The 26,056-nt window shown below is 37.6% G+C and overlaps 1 protein-coding gene across 11 annotated transcripts in view; it reads left to right on the forward strand.

Annotated features, from left to right (window-relative positions):
• Positions 1-26,056, forward strand: part of ABI2 (abl interactor 2) — a 109,434-nt gene that overhangs the window by 68,386 nt on the left and 14,992 nt on the right. For 3 of the 11 annotated variants that reach the window (XM_025404248.1, XM_025404247.1, XM_025404251.1), the window contains 3 exons: positions 435-617; positions 6,083-6,241; positions 20,597-20,770. In XM_025404248.1, the coding sequence (XP_025260033.1) occupies positions 435-617; positions 6,083-6,241; positions 20,597-20,770 (516 nt within the window). Of the gene's footprint in view, positions 1-434; positions 618-3,611; positions 3,627-6,082; positions 6,242-14,671; positions 14,759-20,596; positions 20,771-26,056 lie in introns of all 11 variants that reach the window. The other 8 variants (XM_025404245.1, XM_025404246.1, XM_025404254.1 and 5 more) reach the window with 6 other exon arrangements.

Here is a 26,056-nt window from a genome sequence, read left to right on the forward strand (position 1 = left end):
AAGATTTGTGTTTTAAAAAAACTCTCTCTTTTTTTTTGCCTGATATCTGGAATATGTCTATTTTCTGATTTGTCTAATTCAAAATGGAAAACTGTTGCTTTTTAGTGTATTATGTTTTGTATACTATATACGGAATGTTATGCTAAAAATAACAATATGAAGGGAACACTTTTCTTCTGGAGTAGTGCTTTCAAATAAAAAGGAATGTTTGTTTTTAATGAATTGAAAAAATCTGTACGTTACCCTGAGTGTCTTGAATTATTTGCTGCTTATGTAGACATCCTTTAACATAAGTTTTATTCTTTTTTTCAACTCTATTCTTTTGGTTAGTGTTAAGCACTGAATATCTAACATTAAATACTCTAATACCTTTTCTAATCCTGCCTCATATGATTGCCTCATTAATGCTGCCTCTTACTCCTCTTTCCCCTCAGCCCCTGCTGGCTCTGCTGGCACTCCTCCCCTTCCTGCTACTTCTGCATCTGCCCCTGCCCCTCTTGTTCCTGCTACTGTCCCTTCCTCCACTGCCCCAGACGCTGCTGCTGGGGGTGCCCAGACCCTTGCTGATGGCTTCACTTCTCCAACTCCCCCTGTTGTTTCTTCCACTCCCCCTACAGGTAAGTATTTGCTTATTAATTGGCAGGCAGATCCAGTCATCTGGCTATTCTCTTACTTGCACCTTTGATTTTTTTTTTTTGTTTTTGGTTTGATTGTACTTTGTATTAAAAAAAAATAAGAATAATGTACTAAGAAAGTCTGTGACCAGAGATTAGCATTTCCTGAGAAAATTGAGGTAAAGTTTCTCATACATTTTTCCAATAGGGTAGCATAAATTTATGTTCTTTTATTGCTTGAATTTCATTTATTAGAGATTTTTAAGTTAATATGGAGCTACCTTATGTACAGTTTTTGGAAATTGTCATTAGAAATATTTTTATTACAGGTTAAATGATTAACAAAAGTCTGTTACAATAATTCTAAGGTATATTTTATAGGAAATATTTGATACAACAAATGGAAAGCCTCTGTACGTCTGTTTTTAACAGAATCTGTTGCTTATTATAGCAGCATTGGAAACTCATAGACAATGTACTTGTAAAGAATTTCAGATTTATTTAAGTTGGCTAGTGTTTTAAAATTGCAATCTAAAATCTGTTTTGATTGGGGAGGAGATAGACTCAATTGCTACAAAATGTATTTGTACAGTTAATGATGCTGGCTAGTAAACAGGTTCTTATCTGCTATAAAATATATGTGTTTGGACATATATCACTGTATTAGTCTGTTCTCACAATGCTATAAATACCTGAGACTGGGTAATTTATGCAGAAAAGAGGTTTAATTGGCTAACGGTTCTTCAGGTTGTACAGGAAGCATGATACTGGCATCTGCTCGGCTTCTGAGGAGGCCTCAGGAAACTTACACTCATGGCCTGAAGCAGAGGGGAAGCACACTGGTCACATGGCCAGAGTAGGAGCAAGAGGACAAAGGGGGAGGTGCTACACACTTAAACAACCAGATCTCATTATTGCAAGAACAGCTCCAAGGGGGATGGTGCTAAACCATGAGAAACCACCCTTGTGATCCAGTCACCTCCCCCCAAGCCTCACCTCCAACATTGGGGATTACAGTTCAACATGAGATTTGGGCAGGGACACAGATTCAAAGCATATCAATCACTGTAGTGTTCCACTTGCCAGTAAAGAGCTTCATAGCATTTACATTCAGCTTTGCTGTTATACATGTTAAACATATATAAGATCTTTACATGTTTTAAAAGACACTTTTAGCCAAAGTGGATTTCGGATGGTGTCTTATGGGATTCCTTCTATATGACTTTTAAAGAAAAGCTTTCTGCAGTAGATAAATGTAAACATGGGCTGTTTTTTGATACAGATACAACTGTTAGGCCAAACTAACTAGTTAAATATAGGAATCTCCTTGTGCTCCGGCTTTGATAAAGAATGCATCGGAAAGGACAAATCACCCCCAACTGAGAGTCTATGTTTTAGTAATTAAATATTAGTTGAGTAACAGGTGCCTGGCTCACTGTTCACGAAATAAACGTTTGTTGTGTGAGGGGATAATTAACTGTGGTTTTTGAAACAAAAAGCAAGGTAAATGCCTTTTAATAATTTATATCAGGGTAGTCTCTTTTATACAGTATCTGAGTTACCAAGCAATTTTTTTTTCTTTTTACTAAGGGATAACTTATGTACAGTAACATTCACCCGTATACCACGTATGTTTGTGAGTTTTGACAAAGGTGTACTGACACGTAGTTGCCACCACAATCAAGATATAGAACAGTCCTATCATCACAAAAATTTCCTCCATGCCCCCTTTTTATAGTCAATCCTTCCCCTCCACTCCCAGCTCCTGGTAAGCCGTTGATGTGTTTTTTGTCTCTAAAGTTGTGCCTTTTTAAGAATAACACATAAATGAAAGCATATGGTATGTAGCTTTTTTGATCTGTTTTTTTGGCCAGATGCATTTGAGAATTACCCATGTTGTTGCATGTTTAAGTATTTCATTACATTTTATTGCTTAGTAGTGTTGTATTGTATGGGGATGTACCACAATTTGTTTATCCCTTTCTCAGAGGACATTTAGATTTTTCCAGTTTTGAGTGCTTATGAATAAAGTTGCCGTAAACATGTACATACGGGTTTTTTTGTGCACTTGAGTTTTTATTTCATTCAGGTAAATACCTAGGGAATAGAATTGCTGGGTTATAAGTAAATTTTTAACTTTATAAGAAACTGCCAAGTTGTTTTCCAAAATGGCTGTATAATGACTAATGATATTGACCATTTTTTTCATGTGCTTATTTGCCATGTGTATATCGTCTTTGGTGAAATATCTGTTCAAATGTTTTGCTCCTTCTCATCTTTTTAATAGGGTTTTTTTCCTTATCATTGAGTTCTTTTACTTTCTAAATATATGTCCTTTATAGATTATGAGTTACAAATACTTTCTTCCATTTTGTGATTCGTTTGCTTATTTTCTATTTTTTTTGGCGGGAGCGGGGGTGGGGGCAGCGGGAGGACAAAGTTTCACTCTTGGCATCCAGGCTGGAGTGCAGTGGCGTGATCTCGGCTCACCGCAGCCTCCACCTTGCAGGTTCAAGCGACTCTCCTGCCCAGCCTCCCAAGTAGCTGGGATTACAGGTGCCTGCCACCATGCCCAGTTAATTTTTGTATTTTTAGTAGGGACGGGGTTTCACCATGTTGGCCAAATTGGTCTTGAACTCCTGACTTCAGGTGATCCGCTTGCCTCGGCCTCCCAAAGTGCTGGGATTACAGGCGTGAGCCACTGGGCCCAGCCTGTTCATTTATTTTTTTAATGTATTTCAAATAGCAGAAATTCTTCATTTTTATTAAGTGTTAGTTTTCATTTTTTTTTTTTAATGAATTGTGCTTTGGTGGCGTATCTAAGAACTCTTTACCTGAAGTCATAAAGATTTTGTTCTGTGTTTTCTTCTAGAAGTTTTTAGTTTCAGGTTTTATCGTTAGGTTTATGATAATTAGGTATATATATTTTTAAAATCCCAAATGGTAAATCTCTCATTAATAGTGTGAATAGTGTCTTTTTTTTTTTTTTTGAGACAGACAGCCCAGGCTGGAGTACAGTGGTGATCTCGGCTCACTGCAACCTCTGTTGCCTGGACTCAAGCAATTCTCCTGCCTTAGCCTCCTGAGGAGCTAGGATTACAAGCGTGAGCCACCACACCCAGCTAATTTTTTGTACTTTTAATGGAGACAAGGTTTCATCGTGTTGGTCAGGCTGGTCTTGAACTCCTGATCTGAAGTGATCCACCCGCCTCCACCTCCCATAGTGCTGGGATTAAAGGCCTGAGCCATCATGCCCAGCCCATGTGAGGTTTTAGACTAGATCTAACTATATAAAATTCATAATGATATTAATCCAGATGTTTTTAACTTGATCCTAGGTTTGTATTAGTTTGTTATAGATTAATTACTGAAATGCTAATAATTGTATTCAGTGGTTCAAATAACTAAATATGCCTTTTAAATCATTTGTACGTTTTCATGTTTATCATGGTTACAGAGGCTTCTCAATTGATAGCGGATTATGTTTAAGCTTGAGTGCTTAAGATTTTATACAACACAATGGAGTTTTAGGTTTTTGAGACACATGTAAGATGATTAAATGTTATAACAAGCCTTGAGTGCTCTTATAATCTATATGACTCCATATGAATCTAAGCTTGATAAACTTACAGTTCCTATAGAGCAATTTTAGTCATGTAAAGCCATTTCATAATAATAGACAAGATGAAAAATTGTCAAAGTGTTTTTTCCTCTATTACTTTAAAATTACCAAGAAGATAGTCTCATATTAAAGTAGAATACAGGTGGTAAGATTCAACTGAGATATATGAAGCCTGGAAGAGGATATGACTGTAGTGTTTGATCATGAAGATTTGAACAAATCAAGCATTCATCAAATTATACATTACATAAGTCTTAATCTCACTGTGTTTCAAGTAGTTTATTTTAGAATTAAAAAAATTTCAGGATAACCTTAGGCACAAATGGTTAGATGAATATGCCAGATATCATCTGTTCCCCCAGTGCCCCCTCCTCTACTCTCCCCTTTTCTCCAGTAGGCTGACCTCCAGGAAATGCTTCAATGGATTCTTTTGCCTTCTGGCTTCCTGTTGGGTTTAGCAAAAGTGTTTTTTTTCTTCTTCTTCACTTATCTCCTCTTTTCTCCCTTTCTCTTTCTCCTTTCCTTTCCCCTCCTCTATCCTTTTGCCCTCCTCCACCTTCATCTTCTCCTCCTCTAGCTTCCCATCCCCTTTCTGCTTTCTTCTCCACCTACTTATTTATCCCCCTCCTCTTCTCTCTTGCCCTCTCCTTCTCTCTTGTCTGCTGGTGTACTCTCTCATGGGTGCTGTAGTGCTCTGTCTGTAAGAAAAAGTTTTCAGCTTAATGTAGGTGGGAGTGAAGTCAAGGTAAAGTTTAGGGAGTGGATTATATTATTAGGAAATTGATGGATTATGGAATCATGTCTGCAGTTGACATTAGCTGTGGAAGAACTCTCAAGAGAGCAAAATACAGTGAAATTGATGATAACTGTGTATGGACTTAGGGATGGTATTAAAAATAAGATATATTTTGACCCTGTTTTTATATCTTAATTTTTTTCATGATTGTAAATTTTTTAGATTTTAATTTTAAGACAAAATAATGTAGCTTTCATGGTAGATTTTTTGATTAAATGAAAGAAGTGTTTGATTTGGAATCATGTCATTTAACCTTTTGTTGAAATACTTTATTTTCCTTTAAACAAACTTTTTTGCTACCTTACGTTTTTTATTATTTATTATTTTGGAATAAGACTATGTGTCAAACATTTTTTTCTCTTGCTTTCCCAAACGTGATTCTTGTTGATTTTAGTTTTCAGTGTTTAGTGACTATATTTTGGGGGTGGAGTAGATAAATTTTAATTAATTGTGATGATTTTGAAACCCCATCAGATTTTTAATTTGGTGAAATAATAGTGTTAATTAGCAAACTGTTTGTTTATTTTGAGACAAGAGTCTCACTGTATCAGCCAGGCTGGAGTGCATTGGTGCAGTCTTGGCTCACTGCAACTTCCACCTCCTGAGTTCAAGTGATTCTTATGCCTCAGCCTCCCGAGTAGCTGGAATTACAGGCACATGCCACCATGCCTGGCTAATTTTTGTATTTTTAGTTGAATCGGGGTTTCACTATGTTGGCCAGTCTGGTCTGAAACTCCTGACCTCAAATGATCTGCCTGCCTTGGCCTCCCAAAGTGCTGGGATTACAGGCATGAACCACTGCACCAGCCCTAATTAGTAAACTATTTAGATACAGCTTTCCAAACTTAATCATGGTTTTGTTTGCTTTTCTACTTTTGTACTATGATACAATATCAGCAAACAATAACTCACCTTGCATTGTGTATTTCAGATACTAGTTAAACTAGCTGTTGTTTTTAATTATTAAGATTTAGGCATTGTACATAAAGTATTTAATGATCTGAGATAATTTTCTTTTAATGACATATGTATGTTCTATCTCTTTTTCAGGTCATCCTGTACAGTTTTACAGCATGAATAGGCCTGCCTCTCGCCATACTCCCCCAACAATAGGGGGCTCGTTGCCCTATAGACGCCCTCCTTCCATCACTTCACAAACAAGCCTTCAGAATCAGATGAATGGAGGACCTTTTTATAGCCAGAATCCAGGTTAGATTTTTTTTTTTTTGCATTCTATAGAATGTATCTAATTAAAAACTTTCAACTACAAAAAACCCTTAGTTACAAATAGTGCATGGTAGTGGTTAGTACCATTTGTTGAATGAATGGGAGAATGAATGAATTGTAGGTTGCTAATACTGTATCTTTCAATTCTTAAAAAAAATCAGTACGTGATTTCCAGGTAAAGTCATAGAACTTAATTTTTCTGAACAGAATTTTTTTGAATATTTTAGTGGTTATTTGCTTTTTAAAATAACATTGTGGTGAATGGTATTTCCTTTTTATTTCATCAGACATCCTTACTCTATAAATAACAAATAATGAAAGTTGGGTGCACATGAACAGAATTTAGAAGTAACAAAGGAAAAGAGAACATTTTTGAAGCTATTTTGTGCTAGGGAATTATATTAGCTTATACAATTCTCATACCAAACCCATGGTGGAAAAACTAGGAGTTGGGTAAATTGAATCAGATACAGTAATTACACTGAATAATCGGTTGTATCATGCATACGGAATAACTAATCTGGAACATATTTAATGCTATACATAATTATTATTTTGTTTACTCCCCAGAGAGGGCAAGAACAAATATTAGACACCATGACTATTGTGGACATGGTATGTCAACTTACTGTATTTTTCTGTATTTTTGCCAAGAAGCCAGTAAGCCTATGTGTGAACACCTCTGATACTGGGTTCAACTCATTCCATCTTTGATAAGCCTTGAATTTTATGGAGCTGCAGTTTGTCTCTGTGGCTGCGATCTATAGTGATATTCTTTGTAAGAGTCTTGCAGAAGAAATTTGATCCTTCAGCATAAACACTTAATTTAACTAATGTTTTCATATTATCTCATTTGATTCTTAGAATCATGTACAAAATAAGATTGGTGATCATTTTCCTATATCTTATAGGTGAGGAAAATGAGGCTGAGGTGATGGTCAGGTTAGGATTTGAACTTAGGTTTTCTAAGTTCCATGTTCTTTCTTTCTGTTCTTTAATTTTTTTTTTTTTTAAATTGAGATGGAGTCTCGCTCTGTTGCCCAGGATGGAGTGCAGTGGCGTGATCTCTGATCACTGCAACGCCCGCCTCCTGGGTTCAAGTGATTCTCCTGCCTCAGGCTCCTGAGTAGCTGGGATTACAGGCACCCACCACCACACCCAGCTAATTTTTGTATTTTGTTGTAGAGATGGGGTTTCACTATGTTGGCCAGGCTGGTCTCAAACTCCTGACCTTAAATGATCCACCCACCTCAGCCTCCTAGAGTGCTGGGATTACAGGCGTGAGTCACCGTGCCTGGCCTGAGTTCCATGTTCTTTCTGTTGTCCTACCTACATATTAAAAAAAATCTTTTCTTACCCTCCCAAGTCTTCTCTTTTGTGGAGAGGAAGGTGGATGAAAGGATGTGATATAAAGTGCATGAAAGCCTGAGACCTTGTCAGTCTTTTAAACAGTTACATCCTGGAATACTGCTCAGGAACTGTTTGTTAAATGCCAAATGAATCCCTTGTTCATTTATCCAAATTCCTTCTCTGTTCTGGGTCCCTCTTGTAAGTTAAATGCTGTATTTGTAGTCCATCCAGTGCAAACCATAGTGTGAATACCAACTGCCTTAATTGATACATACTTCTATCTTTTATCACATTTTGTGTTTTTGGCTGTGCAGTTCTTTTTAAATCATTCCGAACTTAAATTTTGACAAAACTGCCCTTTTTATACATTTTTCTTTTAAACCATGTTTTCAGATTTACATTTGTTCAGGTGCTGTTTTGTATTTAAATGCATTTTTTATTTTTAAATTTTAGTTTATAAAAATTTTAAATTTTAGTTATAGCCTGTTTCATAGTTCTGCTGAAGCTGGGCTGTCTCCTTGGCCCTCTCAGATGTTAGTCCAAAATGGGTTGGTTCCATTATGGAACTGAGAGATGCTTCACTGTTAGAGCTTGAGACGAACTATACATGATATATAGTAAGTATATACAGGGAAATTTCTTTCTTCTTTTCTTTTCTTTTTTTTTTTTTTTTAAATGGAGTTGCGCTCTGTTGCCCAGGCTAGAGTGCAGTGGCACAATCTTGGCTCACTGCAACCTCACCTTCCCGGTTCAAGCGTTTCTCCTGCCTCAGCCTCCTGAGTAGCTGGGATTACAGGTACCTGCCACCACGCCTGGCTAATTTTTGTTTTGTTTTGTTTTGAGACTGAGTCTTGCTTTGTCACCCAGGCTGGAGTGCAGTGGTATAATCTCGGCTCACTGCAAACTCTACCTCCCGGGTTCAAGCAATTATCCTGCCTCAGCCTCCCAAGTAGCAGGGATTACAGGCGCCTGCCACCATGCCCAGCTAATTTTTGTATTTTTAGTAGAGACGGGGTTTCACCATCTTGGCCAAGCTGGTCTCAAACTCCTGACCTCAAGTCATCCGCTTGTCTCGGCCTCCCAGGGTGCTGGAATTACAGGCTTGAGCCACCGCACCCAGCCTATACAGGGATATTTCATGCTTTGTTCGTGTATGCTCCAAAATAGTCCTATGAGAACGCTGTAGGTAGAATTTATTTGAAGGCTGTTTAGGCACATATTTAAATGTATTTTATAATACATATTTCAATAGTTTCTTTGTAAATCTGATTTTCAAATGCTTGAAAGTATATGTTAAAGTAAAAATATTCCCACTTTATGAAATGATTTTAAGGAAAAGTATTTTTCTCACTCATGGAAGTAAGGTGAATTGGGATTGTTAGGCTTTCTGTGTAATGTGTGAGTCAATTTAGTTGCACTTTTTTGTTTTTCTGTACTCTGCTCTATTAAGTTCTGCCTTTCATCTCCAGGGATTTGATAACTGTTTAAAGTGGGTGGCCACAGCATTGTTAGTTGGTTAATCAGAGTACTTTTTCTAAACTAGTTGTTTTTCTAACTAAACCATTTTCTTGGAAGATCTCTTTTTGCAAGACTTAATGATTTGTGAATCAGTGTTCTAAGGCTGTTGGATGTACTTTTATTTTATATTCATTAGAATATTATTTATGAGTCAAGCGCTGTGGCAGGTGCCTGCAGTCCCAGCTACTCAGGAGGCTGAGGCAGAAGGATTGATTGAGCTAGGAGGTGGAAGTTTCAGTGAGCCAAGATTGTGCCACTGTACTCCAGCCTGGGCAACAGAGTGAGACCCTATCTCAAAAAAGAATTATGTAAGTCTTCTGTATTACTCCCACTGGCCCTGCAATTGTCCCTATTTTTTTCATATTTACAATGAGAATATTTGTTGTGCTTTCTCAAGTAACTAATACTCTGATTTAACAAAAATGATCTGAAGTGTGTGTTTTATGAGGTTTTTTTTCTTTTTTTTTGATAATTGGAATCTTGCTGTGGTTGCATGCTTCTCAGGAAGTGAGCTGACAATCTGGAGGGTGTCATGTGAATATAAATTCAGTGGGGTTCTGTGAGGTGTACATCTAGCAGTGTTATTACTATATTTATTAATGTACAATTTGATCTGAGTTTGAAAAAGGGCAATTATAGGAGTTAAAATACGTAACACCCAGTGTCTAGTGCCAAGTCTTAGGAGCACAATAATTGTTTTTTCATGAGATTATTTCAGAAACAAGTTATTGAAAGGAACCCTTTGATCAGGGCATAACTGAAATCCCTTTGGTTCTCATTATTTCTTAATCTAATCCAGCCAATGAAATAGGAATACCAATTTATCATTCATGTTGCCAGTGGTAAGGGGGGGGGGTCATAGAAACACATAGGGCTAATTATGAGTTAACAGTCTCTACTTTAAATGTAAATATGAAGCACCTTGTGGTCAAGAAGAATATACATATATCCATATGTGAGTATGTATATGTATACTTACATAAACCTTGTTTGTTAATGAATCAGTAATGTAGCATGTAAATATTAAAGGCTTTAGGAGAAAGTAGCATGTATTTTACTGCTCATAATTTCTTAAAAGTTTTTGGGAAAAAGTTCATAAAGTGAGTGTTGGTTCCAAGAGATGTTACAGCACCACCATAAATGTCTAAAATGTCTAGAAGAATACTGATGTGATGGGGCTTTAGCAAAGTATAAATAAAGAGCAGGAGCAGGAAGATTTTTTTTTTTTCCCCAAAGTCTTGCTTTGTTTGTTGCCCAGGCTGGAGTGCAGTGGTGCAATCTCGGCTCACTGCAACCTCCACCTCCTGGGTTCAAGCGATTCTCCTGCCTCAGCCTCCCAAGTAGCTGGGACTACAGGTGCATGCCACCACGCCCCTCTCTCTCTCTTTTTTTTTTTTAAATAGAGACAAGGTTTCATCAGGTTGGCCAGGCTGGTGTCTGACTCCTGACCTCAAGTGATCCACTTCCATCTGGGGTTACAAAGGTCATCCCAAATTCTACTTTTCTCCAAGGCAAACCTTTAACAAGGTGGTCCAAATTAATTCAGATATCACATCATTTTCTTTTTGGACCATGTAAGATCTCATCTGACTAGAATGTCTGTGAGCCAGAATATACTGTCTTTCTTGGAGTTGAGCAGAAAACAAACCATTCTAAGAGAATTTAAGCAGAATTTTTAGCAAAGAATTGTCACAGTATTCAGTTCTAATCCTAGTCATTTTGTTACTGCCTTGGCCTCCCAAAGTGCTGGGATTACAGGTGTGAGCCATCGCGTCCAGCCTGAATTCACTTTTACCTACCTCTTGTTCTACATTGGTATTCATGTTTAGAAAATACTACACTTACAAATTGTTTATTTCCTTCACTGGGAAAAAAATATAAGCATCTAAACTCGCATGGGCTATATAACATACATATATATATCATCTAAATGTGATGTTCAGTAATGGCTTTAGAAGTAGTGTTTAGAGTGCTTATTTTGTCTAATATTCTCAGAGTATAAAGCTGTAAAAATAAGATGTAAAAACTTAATTTTATTTTTCCAAACCTTTTAAATTGGACATTTAAAATACAAGCTTCAGTGATGCTTCAAATAACTCTATAAATAACCAGGAAGGTTGTACTTGGAAAGTCTGTACATTTCATCAGCACAGACTCATCATTTAGGTTTGGTTTGCTTGGAAAGCCTTTTACTGTTTATATCTAAACGTTGCTTTGTGCACACAGCTGTAATTCTCATAGCTCTTCTACTTATGATCTCTTTATAAATTCCAGTCACATGGTGAGCCTGTCTTCACATTAACTTCATTCTTGTATATTGTGAAAATTATGTAACAGAATCTAAGTTTGGAGATCTTTTGGTGGTTATTGGGAGAGTCTTGTCTTATGAGGAATCATTTTAGCTAAATGAAATGAAAACAAGTTTGCTTCCTGCTCTTGTTTGCCTGTTCACAAAATGACTAGGATTAGAACTGAATATTGCAACAATTCTTTGCTCAGAATTCTGCTTAAATTCACTTAAAAATGGTTTGGTTTCAGCTCAACTCCAAGAAAGACAGTATATTCTGGCTCACAGACATTCTTGTCAGATGAGATCGTACATGGTCCAACAATAAAATGATGTGGTATCTGAATTAATTTGGACCACCTTGTTAAAGGTTTGTGCTGGAGAAAAGTAGAATTTGGGATGACCTTTGTAACCCCAGACGGAACTGAATTTTTGAACATGCCTTAGACTAGCTTTGAAAAAAGTCTAACTTGTTACCAAGTCATTCTTTTAAGGAAGAACTGCGATTGATCTTTCCCTGGCTGCTGGTGGACTTCTTTTTTTTGAGATGGAGTTTCGCTCTTGTTGCCCAGGCTGGAGTGCAATGGTGTGATCTCAGCTCACTGCAACCTCTGCCTCCCGGATTCAAGTGATTCTCCTGGCTCAGCCTCCCGAGTAGCTGGGATTACAGGCACCTGCCACCACGCCTGGCTAATTTGTGTATTTTTAGTAGAGATGGGATTTCACCATGTTGGCCAGGCTGGTCTTGAACTCCTGACCTCAGGTGATGCACCCCCCTCGACCTTCCAAAGTGATGGGATTACAGGCATGAGCCAGCGTGCCTGGCCGCTGGTGTACTTCTTAAAACCACTATGGCTTCAGATTTTCACTTTCAGAAGTAGAAAAGAAATAAGCATATTCATCTTAAAAAAAACAACCTCAACCTCAGTCTACCCACAAAAAGACTGCTGTAAGTTAAGCACCTAATTGTTCTTTTTTAGCTGAGTACCAAAAGGTCTTTTTTTATATTTGGTAGAGAAACAATGACTGAAGTGGGAAATTTCCCACTTTTCTGTTACATGGAAGGTTAGAATATATTCCAACAGAAAAGGAGCATTTCATCTTGGATGTGAACACATGCCTTGTCTCTACTCTTCTAGTGCCAGTTGCTGCCTGCTACTGTTTCTCAGTTTTACCTTTTTTGTCTGTGCTACCTTCTCTTTTCATTGTCTTCTGCTTACCCTTGGAAGTGGTATTATGAACATATCAACAGTTGTTGTAAGCCTCTGAGTGGGAAGCAGACACACAAATCAAGGATTTACTGCCAAGAATTATGACTTTAGGGAAAAACCTAACCAAAGGTGTCTTTTAAAGAAAGGTACCAATTTCTAGAGTTATACTACTCTGTTCTTTGCATCTAGATATTCAAGATTATCTGCTTAATTCTTGTCTGTGCATTTGTATGTCCTCCCTGCATCTGTCCATAGCATCAACTCTAGATATTTTGCATAATCTCAACCCAAATGTATCATATCATTATCTGTCCCTGACTTACCCGTTTACCATCCCATTTCTTTCCCAGTACTGCCTACCAGGCTTAACATAGTTATTGGCATCTCCATCTTCATAGTTACGAAGGGTAAAAATCTAAGAATGATCTTCAACTTGTTGCTGTCCTTGATATGCTAGCTAAATCATTAGTTGCCAAGTACTCTCTTCCCACACTTTTAAAGTTCTCTCCTTTTCTAGAAACTGCTTTAATTTATTATATGCCAGCCACTGGGTTAGGCTTTCCACATCCATTGTCTTTTTTTAGTCTTTGCAGCCACTATGTGAAGTAGGTTGCTTTACCTTGTTTTCGTATCACATTTATGGAATAGGCCTGAAGAAGTTAATTGACTGACTATCCATACAGCCAGGAAATGATGGATCAGAGATTTGAGGCTGAGTGACTTGAAAATCCAACCTGTTTCCACTAAGCACTCTTCCACCAGGCATATAAGATCCTTCCCTATTTCATATCCTCCCACTGATATTTCTGGGTTTTTTACTTTATCTTTGGGTATCTTTTCCTAGCCATATGGAAGCATTTCTGGTCCTGTGAACTGGTTATGCTGTTTTATGCCTCTGAGCCTTCACCCTCACTTGGTTCTCTCAACTTGATTATCTTTCTCAACCCCTGTCAGCTTGGCGGGTTCCTTTCTTCAAGTCCCTGTTGAGAGGTCATTTCATTGTAGCCCTCCTCACCTCCACCACTACTTCCGGGGAATTGCTACAAATATTGTTGGGTTAAGATTATCATGTATTCTTCTATTTCAATAGAATGTGGTCTCCTTAGAGCAGAGACGTGTTCATCTTTTTAGTTTTATTAGTCTTAACTATATTTTGGAGCAAATACAGTCATTTTCTCTTTATAAGAAAATGCATATCATACTTCGTACCCATTCTAAAGGAAACTGTAACTGTAATCTTTCTTTTTTTGTTTTTGCCTCTTTAGTTTCCACAGATACCTGGCTTATTAGTGCATTTATATATGTTAAACATTTGTTGACAGTTTACTAGCTCTAGGCACTGTGCCAGGTGATTGAGTTGCAGGGAAATCTACCTTGGGAAGGAGAGTGGAATGATTTGATTAAGGCCTGCACTTTTCTACACCATCAGGGAGGAAATGTACCAATGAGTTCGGATTATGAAAAATTGTAATGACATAGCACCCGATTCTCAGAGGATGGTTTTGATAACTGTTTTCATAGCAGGTGTTTGCCACTTACTTAGTAGGAAGTCAGTATTTGTCTAATTAATGAGTGAAGAACCAATTAACTTGCCTATTATTAGAGTAATAAAAAGTATACATTTAGAGTGTTGGGATGTAATATTTTTTCTCTCTGTATTGACAAACATTTAAATGTAAAATTCAGAAAACAACATGGTAATCTGCAGAAATGCTTTCACTGAGAAGGCATGATGTTATGATATGAAAAAAGATCAGTTATATGTTATATATATATAAAACATATGATTATGTTATATATATTTAACATATCTCTGTATGCTAAATGCTTCCTGTTGTGATTTTCAAAAACTTACTAAAAATTCCCCCAGTACTTTGTTTTATGTGTTAATGAGTTGTCCCTCAACAGGGGATCCTTGAGATCACTGATAAAATGTTTGTGAATGGTAGTTTCCCTCCTTTATGTATTTATTTTATTGTATTATCCTTTCCTTTTAATGTAACTCGCCCTTATCCCTTATCCTCCACACCTTTTTTGTTTTTGCAGTATCTCTTGCTCCTCCTCCTCCCTCCATCCTACAGGTAACTCCTCAGTTACCTTTAATGGGATTTGTGGCCAGAGTCCAAGAAAATAGTAAGTTTATGTCTTCTTTATGCTGTAGATCAGATTATAGGCATAAAATGTCATTTATATGTGATTGACTGGATAGTCATTCATTTGCTGATACTTCAGACATTTCAATATTATGAACAAGTCACTATCTGGCTAGTGGAGATAAAATAGAGAAATTTTCTACTTTTAAATAACTAGTAGTAAAGATATAAGACAAATACATATAAAATAAGGCACATATAAGAAAAGAAAGATCACCTCCAACTGAGGAGGTATTCTTTAATCACTAGATATCTCATCTTTTTCTCTGGGTTGCTCAGATAAGTGGTAGTCTAGTTTCTTATCACTGGAGTTTTAGGGCTATTATAGGTGGCCTGAGAATCTTCCTCCAGTTTTGTGATTTCAAATATCAGAAGGGCCATTTTTGGTAGGGCTCAGAGGACCAGGCTGCCAGTCTGTCTCCCAAGAGGCCTCATAGGTTGGGAATGAATTTCCCTTGGCCTGTTCAGGTAACTAATTTTGTTGATACCTTGAGTCTTCTAGGGAAGCATTATGGAGCTCAGGAGACCGATGACAAATCAGGAGGCCTGTATCAACATTCAGTGAGGAATTGCTGTCACAGACACCAGTGAACATAGACTGTACGATGGACGAATCCTCTTCCTATGGGCAGTCTTTGTGAGGGTTACATCACAATAATAAGGTTACATGATTTGAACTAGGAGAATGATATTAAAGATCTCATGTCATCAGACCAAAGTAGTCCAGTGTATATATCTCATAACAAGGATGGATGACCTCACTGGTGGGATAGAAAAATTTGCAATCTGTGGCTTAGGATTCCTGGTTATTTGGAAATACGCACTGCCAATACTAGAATGTAAGCTCTATAAGAGCAAGGATTTTTGCCTGTTTTGCTTGCTAGCTGTTTCCCCAGCACTTGGAAAAGCATCTGACCATAGCAGGCACTTTTGGTCGCCCCTTTTTTCTGCTGCTGTAGCTGACTCAATGCCCCCCTTTAATCAGCACATTCTTCTAGATGTGGTTGTATTTTAACTAATAATTCAGTCATACTGGCCTGAGGGCTCAGTGTCTTTCAGATGCCTTTGCATCTGTATTTACTAATTTCTGAAAATCGTCTATTTTACTTACTTTTGTTTATTGGAAGGTACTCCATGAACATCTGTAATGTTTACCACATTGTGACTTTGTAAGATGTTTTGTTGAGTTTAAGAGCTATTTTCACATATAATTAGGTAGATTTCATATGTTTTAAATTATGCTATTGGGGCCCACTCTTCTTTAGCTTGGGTGTGACCCACATTGGATCGAGGAGAAAACTGCCTCTCAGCAAGTTTCAACTATTAATAGTTCAGCATGTGCCAAGCACAGCCATAGTGTGATCCTCTGCCAGGCTTGTGAGGTCAAGTGTGGGATACAAGGTCACTGTTCTCAGGTTTTAAAAAATATCTGCTGCATCTAAACAGGGTAAGTACCAAGTAGAAAAGGATTTGATTACAGTACCGGAATTGAAGGACTTTCCAATGCTGGTTCCATTCTACATACTCCGTACAAAGTGGAAAGTCTAAGTAAATGTCATTACAGTAAAAGAGAATTTTCTTCCATCACAAATCCTGTTTAATTACAATGATTAATGAAGGTAGTCACTTGAATAATACCCTGGGAGTTTTTTCTGTTTTTACTATTGTGATGAGCATGCACCTTAGAGAATTCTCCCGATCAATTGCTACTGCATGTTCTGTGAGATATTGTCATTCATTCTGAACGAAAGTGGTTCTGAGCAGCTTCTGGAGTGAAGGCCAGATTTTGAAACTGACACTGAAGACTAATCCATTAATGAAACACGAATGTTTGTATAGCAACTAAGTGTCATTTTCTTTTCTTTTCTTTTTTTTTTGAGATGGAGTCTCGCTCTGTCGCCCAGGCTGGAGTGCAGTGGCATAATGTCAGCTCACTGCAAGCTCCTCCTCCCGGGTTTATGGCATTCTCCTGCCTCAGCCTCCCGAGTAGCTGGGACTACAGGTGCCCGCCACCACGCACGGCTAATTTTTTTTTTTTTTTTTTGTATTTTTTAGTAGAGATGGGGTTTCACCGTGTTAGCCAGGATGGTCTCGATCTCCTGACCTCGTGATCCGCCCATCTTGGCCTCCCAAAGTGCTGGGATTACAGGCTTGAGCCACCGTGCCCGGCCTAAGTGTCATTTTCTTAGCAAAAAATGAGACTCTAAAGTTGAATAGGGTTTAAAGCAGGATGTCATTGGTTTTCGCCAGTCACCAGTGAAAGCTGCAAACTTTGTAGAAACAGCAAAATGTTTCATGAACCAAACCTAAGAAGTATTGTTTTAATTTAATAGTAAAGTGCATGAGTATCAATTTAAGACTTAGAAATGTCTTAAGTAGATGACTGCAAAACATTATTACAGCAGCACTACCCGTATTTTAAAAAGTCATTCCCTAATTTGGCCACCCTGTCACAGTTGATTGCCTTTTAGATTAGTCTTTTTCATCTCTTCCTACAATCATATATGTTTCTCATGTACACTATGTATTAAAAAATTGTGTATGAGGTGTGCTGTGACTAATTTTACAGACGTGGCAGGACTTAAACATTCAAATAATGTTTAAGTCTTTAAACTCTTTAAAAAACATTCACCTTGGGAAGATATATACTTTTTTTTGGTATGTCTTCAAAGATAATTCTTTGTAATTATCTTCAAAGCTTTCCAGGTATATTATTTCGAAGATATTCCGTGGTAGCAAATACTGTGCATTAAGTTTAATGTTTGGAAGAAGTCTGGAATAATTTGAAACCAGTTATAGTGACCTAGTTATACTGGGGTAAGAAGTACAGCTATGACCCTGTTATTCACCTTAAAATCTTTCTGTGGCTCCCCATGGCTCTTTGGATAGAGTCCAAACTGCTGTAAGGCCCTTCCTTCCTCATCCTCTTCAGCTTCCTCATGTCTCTGGCTACTGAATTTTGGACAGTTCTTTGAAAGTTTCTTGCTTTCTTACCTTCCTACTTGTATTGTCCTTTTTTTTTTTTTTTTTTTTTTTTTTTTTTTTTTTTTTTTTTTTTTTGAGACAGACTCACTCTGTCACCCAGGCTGGAGTACAGTGGTGTGATCTTGGCTCACTGCCACCTTCCCCTCTTGGGTTCAAGTGATTCTCGTGCCTCAGCCTCGCGAGTAGCTAAGATTACACGTGTGCGCCACCACATGCGGCTAATTTTTGTATTTTTAGTAGAGACGGGGTTTCGCCATATTGGCCAGGCTGGTCTTGAACTCCCGAGCTCAAGTGATCCACCTGCCTCAGCCTCCCAAAGTGCTGGGATTACAGGCGTGAGCCTCCCCACCTGGCCTTGTTTTATTCTTTATATCTGACATGAAATATCAATCCCTACACCATCCTACCCTCCCTGCTTCCTCCCCATTAACTCTTACTCTTCCTTCAGGTTTCAGGAAGCCTTTCCTCACCCACATAACAAGTGTGGTTTATGCTGTGTGCTCCTGTAGTATCTTAAAGCACACACTACACTCAATTGTAAATGAAGGTTTGGTCGTTCGTGTCTTCATGACTTTTGCCTACTGCCCTTTTCTCAATGCCGAGCATAATATCCAGCCATATTAGTTAATGTTTGTTGAATAAATACTAATGAAGCATGACTTGAAGATTTTAAAATTTATCTCAGCCCATAGTAGTGTAGCTTTTAAGATAACAGGCATTGGAGTTCAGGTGCTTTTCCACTTACTTGCTGTCGGAATACTTAATCTTGGAAAGCCAGTTTCCACATCTATAAAATGAAAAATACCACCTCCCAATGTAAAGATGAAATGAAATAATGCATTACAAAGGGCTAGCTGAGTAATTGGAACATTTTAAGTCAAAAGTGGTAGCTTATTAAACTGGCAGTTACAAGAAAAGTAAAAATGACCAATGGCAACATCTTTGAGTAATTTTGTAGTGACATTTCTCAAGGTTATTGTTTTGAAAGTTCCTTTGGATCTATGGTTCTGTGCAATTGTTTAAAGTCTTTTTATCTTACAAATGGAAATAGGATAAATTGCTCTTTCTCACCCAAGTATATGGTAAATCACATATCTATATCCTTTGTTTATTAATAAAAACTATTTGGATGAAAGACATTCTATTTAATGACTGAAGTTTTAAAGTTTATAAAGTAGATCAGTATAGAGGGGCACAGCAGACGGGAAGAATACTGATAGAGACAGCATGGTGTTGATGTGGCTGGCTCCCACCAGGCATCAGCAGTCTTTGAAAATCCATTTAATTCGCCAGGCACGGTGGCTCACACCTGTAATCCCAGCACTTTGGGAGGCTGATGTGGGTGGATCACGAGGTCAGGAGATCGAGACCATCCTGGCTAACACAGTGAAACCTCATCTGTACTAAAAATACAAAAAATTAGCCGGGCGTGGTGGCGGGCGTCTGTAGTCCCAGCTACTTGGGAGGCTGAGGCAGGAGAATGGCGTGAACCCGGGAGGCGGAGCTTGCAGTGAGCCAAGGTTGCACCACTGCACTCCAGCCTGGGTTTCAGAGCAAGACTCCGTCTCAAAAAAAAAAAAAAAAAATCCATTTAATTCAATTGGTAGGCTTAGATTAAAAAATACTAAATACATTGGATTGCATAGAGAATCACATGGGAACTATACTCGTACCTCATAAATAAGAATTAGTGCCGTTCATTAAACCTGGGGAGCTGATAAACACAGGTTTATTCATTTCATTCTGTTCAGCTGTGCTCAAGTATGTACCAACCATTTTGAAAGCTTAAAGTAGCTGAGTTTGAAGATAATCTTTTTGATGTTACTATATATTGACATGCAAGCTGTGGAGGCAGATCTCCATGGGAGATATTTTAAATTACTCTGATAGTACACTTGGACATTTAGCCTGAAGAAATTCTGGATGATAGTCTGAATTAGAAGAAATTCTATAAACAAACATCTTCATAGATGAAGTAACCCAAGTTTGTTGATGATTTTTTTTCCTCTTGAATTTGGTAAAATGCTATTTTAGAAAAATTCATTAAGAGGAAAGTAGTGGGTTACTAAAATTTTACTATTCCCTGGACTCATTTAAGTGAAAAAATATTTTAAAAATTTGTGAAATATGGTTTTCATTGTTAGTATTTCTGATAACTTATCCTTGAATACAGTGTAAAGCTCAGCTGTATTGTACCGATCCCCGCTTTTTTGATTTTTTTTTTTTTTTGGTGGTGGTGTTTTTGAGACGCAGTCTTGCTCTATGACCCAGGCTGGAGTGGCGTGATCTCGACTCACTGCAGCCTCCACCTCCCCAGTTCAAGTGATTCTCGTGCCTTGGCCTCCTGAGTAGCTGGGATTATGGGCGCCCATGACCATGTGCGGCTAATTTTTGTATTTTTAGTAGAGACAGGATTTCACCATGTTGCCCAGGCTGATCTCGAACTTCTGACCACAGGTGATCCGCCCACCTCGGCCTCCCAAAGTGCTAGGATTACAGGCGCAAGCCATCGCTCCTGGCCGTACTGATCTCTTTAACAAGAGGATTTGTATTAGTATAAACAGGTTCCAGAGGCTCAGTTAGTAATTATTTTGTCTAAACTTTATTCAGTATCCATTAGCACTAATCCAAGGGCAAGAGAAGGAGAACGTCATACTTGGAGCTCTAGAACATTATAGTTGGTGGGAAGATTTCTCTTGCTCATTCATTTTTTGAAGGAATATTATGTTTATTTTCAAGTCTAGGTTTATATTCCATGAACCCAGAAGCTTGGATAGGAAATACTGAACTTCACATAACGTATAGTTTTGTTGTCAGCCTGATATGTTCTTAGTTTCAGATGCGCCACCTCCACCGCCTCCTGTGGAAGAACCAGTCTTTGATGAGTCTCCCCCACCTCCTCCCCCCCCAGAAGATTACGAAGAGGAGGAAGCTGCTGTGGTTGAGTATAGTGATCCTTATGCTGAAGAGGACCCGCCGTGGGCTCCACGTTCTTACTTGGAAAAGGGTAAGTTTCAGAAGGATATATGGATAGATGGGAAGAAACCTCTACATAGAAATGAAATTTGCTGGTACTGAAGAAAATCTTGTTTATTTTTTACTATGTGAAGTTTCATTTATTTGTATTTGCATTTTTACTGAGTTTACAAGGTTCATGAGTTTGAAAGTTACACTAGTAAAATTCTGTGAATATTTGATTTTGTAAAACTGATGGTTATCTATATTGTTCCTATTGGACATGCTTTTTGTGAATGGTTTCTATAAGTGTTTTTCTGTTTCCTTTGGCCTCAGGAAGATTATTTTTCCACATTATTATTCCTACCTCCATGCCTTAGAACATTACTTTGTGTCACCTTATAATCAGATACTTCAGTTTAAATGTTTCCATATGAAACTTTCTTCCACAGAATAATGGTTTCTCAGTTTCTTTGCCAAGTAATATTGGGCATTTCTTTTAGTGAAAAGCTTCTTTGATATTAGCTAATTATGATGTAGCACTTTGAGATACAAGCTTTTAAATCCATCAAGACTAATCAGCTCAGGAAAAAATGTGTGCTTTCTGGAAGGAAATTTTCTTTTAAGAAAATCAAAGCTACTAACCCACTGAGTCTGAAAGCTGTACATTAGAATCACTTGGAGAGCTTTTATAAAGAAATAATAGGCTTTCGGCCAAGAGAGAGCAACAGTAATCAGGTTTACCCTCCCTCCTAAAACTGGAATTTTAAAACCCCACAAAATAGTGGTTTTCAGACATTGAACAACAGGCACTGGAAAGAAGGAAATAAAATTTTTTCTCTTAGGTAGCTACTATAAATGCCACATGTGATCAAGAAAGTAAAGGAAAACATGAACATGAGCGAGACATGGAACATGTCTTTAAAAAGAGAGAAAGAGAAACATAATGTTTCTGGAGATGAAAAACACACGCTGTAGAAGAAAGCATTAGCAACCTTGATGCCGTGACAATAGAAACTATCCAAAATAAGGCACAGAGAAAAAAGTGGAAAAAAAGGCAAAAAGGAAAACAGCAACAGATAATGTGAGACAAGATCAAATAGTGTTTATATATTTGTAAATGGAGTCCCCAGGAGATGTGAGAGGAAAAAGAGTTGAAACAATCTTAGACAAAATGTTTCCACATCTGATGAAAACTGTGTTAGTTATGTATTGCTACCTAAAACGTTATTCCAAAAATTGGCAGCTTAAACAAAACATCCATTATGTCCCAGTTTCTCTGCATGGCTCAGCTGGGCGCTCTGGTTCAGGGACTCTTCACATGGCTACAATCAAGGTATCAGCTGAGGCTGCAATAATCTCAGGGCTTGACTGAGGGAAACTTTTGCTTTCAGGCTCACTTATGGTTATTGGCAGGGTTTAGTTCCTTGTGGGTTGTTGGCCTGAGGGCCTTGGCTTCTTCATTGGCTGTTGGCCACAGGCTGCCCACAATTCTGGACCACATAGGTCTCTCCATAGGGCAGCTCACAACATGGCAGCTAACTTCATTAGAATGAACAAGCAAGAAGTGCCAAAGAGAGAATGCAAGCAAGACACTAGTCCTTTTTTCACCTCATCTCAGAAGTGTTGACCTGTCATTTTTGCCATTTTCTGTTTGTTAAAGCAAGTTAATGGGATTAGTCAACACTGAAGGGATAGCGATTACATAAAGGCATGAATACTATGAGGCAGAAGTCATTGGGAGCTGTTTTAGAAGTTGTCTGCCACAAAACTATAAACTCACAGATCCAAGAAGGTCAGTAAACCCCAAATAGAAGAAACAAAGAAAATCTTGCCCAAGGCACATCATAATCAATTTGCTAAAAACCAGTACCTTAGAAAATCTTAAAGATGATCAGAGGCAAAATGACATATTACGTACAGAGGAACAGAGATAAGAATGACTGCATGGTTCTCATCATAAAGCTGTTAAGTCAGAGAATTGAGCAAAATCTTTAAAGTAATGAAGGAAAATGTCAACCCAATGTCCTTTACTTAGCAAAAATATCCTTCCTAAATTAAAGTTGTTTTTTTTTGTTTGTTTGTTTGTTTTTTTGAGATGGAGTTTCGCTCTTGTTGCCCAGGCTGGAGTGCAGTGGTGCGATCTCAGCTCACAGCAACATCCACCTCCCTGGTTCAAGACATTCTCCTGCCTCAGCCTCCAGAGTAGCTGGGATTACAGGCATGCACCACCACGCTTGGCTAATTTTGTAGTTTTAGTAGAGACGGGATTTCTCCATGTTGGTCAGGCTGGTCTCGATCTCTGGACCTCAGGTGATCTGCCTGCCTCAGCCTCCCAAAGTGCTGGGATTACAGGTGTGAGCCACTGCGCCCGGCCCTAAATTAAAGATCTTTACAGACCAAAAAAAAGGAGGGATGCATAGGAATTAAAAACTAGTACATATATGCTAAGAGATACTAAAATAAACTTTTCCAGGCAAAAGAAAAGTGATAGCAGATGAAATCTCAGTTCTACAAAAAGAAGTGAGGAATAAGTGGTAAATACATGAGTAAATATAAAGACATTTCCCCATATCTTAGTCTCTTTTGAAGATCACTGATATAAAAAATAATTTATTATTTAGAGTAAATACAAAAGTAGCTTTATTGGCATAAATAATGAGAGGGGGAAACACAAGTCTAGTCCCCCCTCAGTACACTCAGGGGATAGGTTCCATGATCCCCCAAGTATACCAAAATTCATGCATACTCAAGTCCCCCAGCCCTGTGGAATCTGCATATACAAAAAGTTGGCCCTCTGTAATACATGGGTTTTACATCCCATGAATACTATATTTTTGATTTGCATTTGGTTGAATCCACATGAAAGTGGACCCACACAGTTCAAACCCATGGGCCTATACAATTCACAGGTCCACTGTATACTCATCTAAGGTTCATATACTACCTATGATGTAAAATGCTCTTTGAAAATAGGGTAAGATAAATTAAAGGTGTATATTGTAAACCTTAGAATAAGCAATGAGAACAAAGAAAACAGAGGTTTTGCAAATATACAAGTAGGAAAGATAAAATAGTCAAAAAGAGGCAGGAAAAAATGAAACAAATAGAATTTGAATAGCAAGATAGTAGATTAAAGGTCACCATATATAGATCTATGCTAGCTATCCATTTATCTGAGTTTTCTCCCATGTGTACATGAGGTATACACGTTAATAAAGAAAAATTTTTTTTTGAAAAACCTACCATATCAATAATTGCATCAGATGTAAAATGTTTAAAGAAGCCGAGTTAAAGGGCAGAGATTGGGAGATTGGATAAAAAGGACCCAACTGTTATATACTGTCTACAAGAAATCCATTTTAAATGTAAGGACACTTTTGGGCAAAAGTAAAAAGAATGGAACATTTATCAAAAGAAAGCTGGAATGGCTGTATTAATATGAGGCAAAGTGTATTTCAGAGCAAAGGATATTACCTGCAGTAAGGAATGGGCATTTCATAATAAGTGAATTATTTAATTAAAGAGGATATAACAGTCCTAAATATATACATACCTAATAATTGAGCTGCAACAGACATGAAGCAAAAATAGACAAACCTGAAAGGAAAAAATACAAATTACAGTTATAGATTTCAACATTCCCCTCTAAACTGAGAGAAGAAACAGCAAATCAGTAAGGATTTAGAAAAACACGAACAATACCTCAATCCTTCATTGAAATTTATGGGTCATTTCATCTAGTAACAGCAGAATGCACTTTCCTTTCAAGTGTATGAATGCACTGAATACATTTCACTGATATAGACCACATTCTGGAGTATAAACAAAAGTTTCAGGAAATGTGGAGCATTGAAATAATACAAAGTATGTTCTCTGAACACAATAGAATTTATAAATAAACAACAGAAATATATCTGGGAAATCCCCAAATATCTAGAAATTAAATAACACACTACTAAGTAATCCATAAGAAGAAATCACAAGAGAAACTAGAGAATATTTTTAACTTAATGAAAATAAATATGTACTATATTAAAATGTGTAGGATACAGTACTTAGAGGAAATTTATAGCATCGAATGGGTATATTAGGAGAGAAAGCATTTGATAGGAGAGAAGTTGCAAGTTACCATGATCAGGAATGAAAGAGGGTACATAATCACAGCATCTACAGATGTTAAAAAGATAAATGAGTAAGGTTATCACTACACATTTAGCAACTTCAATGAAATGGACAGATTTTCTAAAGGATACAAACTGTTATACCAAAGCTTACTTAAAAAGAAATAGGTTAAAAAAAAAAAAAGGATAACATGAATAACCGTATATATTTTGAAGAAATTGAGTTTGTAGTTGAAAACCTTCCCACAAAGAAAACTCCAGGCACAGATGGCTTCACTGGAAGTTCTGTCAACCATTTAAGGAAGAAATAACAACACTGTATAAACTTTCCAGAAAATAGAAGTGGAGGGGATACTTTTCACCTGGTTTTATAAGGCCAGCATTACCTTGATATCAAAATTACAGACATAAAAAGAGAAAACTACAGATTGTTATTCCTCATAAACATAGACACACAAATTCTTAAGATTTTTACACATGAAATCCAGCAGTACATGAAAAGGATAATACATCATGACTAAGTGGAATTTATAACAGGAATGCAAGATTAATTTAACATTTGAAAAATCAGTCCATGTAATTCACCATTTTCACAAATTAAAAGGAAAAAACATATCAATCATTTCAGTTGACACAGAAAAAGTTATTTTGATAGTACACAACTCCTATTCGTGACAGAAATTCTAGAAAATTAGGAATAGAACGGAACTACTTCAGCCTGAACAAAGGTGTCTGTGAAAAACCTACAGCTAATACTAAAGTATGAAAACTGAATAGTACACCTTCTAAGGTCAGGTACAAGGCAATGATGTCTGCTGTCATCTTTCCTGTTAATTCGGAGGTGCCAGTTAGTGCAATAAGGCAAAAACAAACAAACAAAAAACCAAACCAAAAAAACTTCATTTGCAGATTTGTAGAAGATATGATCTCATATGTAGCAAATGCTGAGAAATCGCCAGGCGCAGTGGCTCACGCCTGTAATCCCAGCACTTTAGGAGGCCGAGGTGGGCGGATCACAAGGTCAGGAGATCGAGAACATCCTGGCTAACAGTGAAACCCGGGCGTGCTGGCGGGCACCTGTAGTCCCAGCTACTCGGGAGACTGAGGCAGGAGAATGGCGTGAACCCGGGAGGCGGAGCTTGCAGTGAGCGGAGATTGCGCTACTGTACTCCAGCCTGGGCGACAGAGCGAGACTCCGTCTCAAAAAAAAAAAA

This window comes from Theropithecus gelada, chromosome 12 (genome assembly GCF_003255815.1).
Source record: "Theropithecus gelada isolate Dixy chromosome 12, Tgel_1.0, whole genome shotgun sequence".
In the NCBI taxonomy this organism is placed as follows: domain Eukaryota; kingdom Metazoa; phylum Chordata; class Mammalia; order Primates; family Cercopithecidae; genus Theropithecus; species Theropithecus gelada.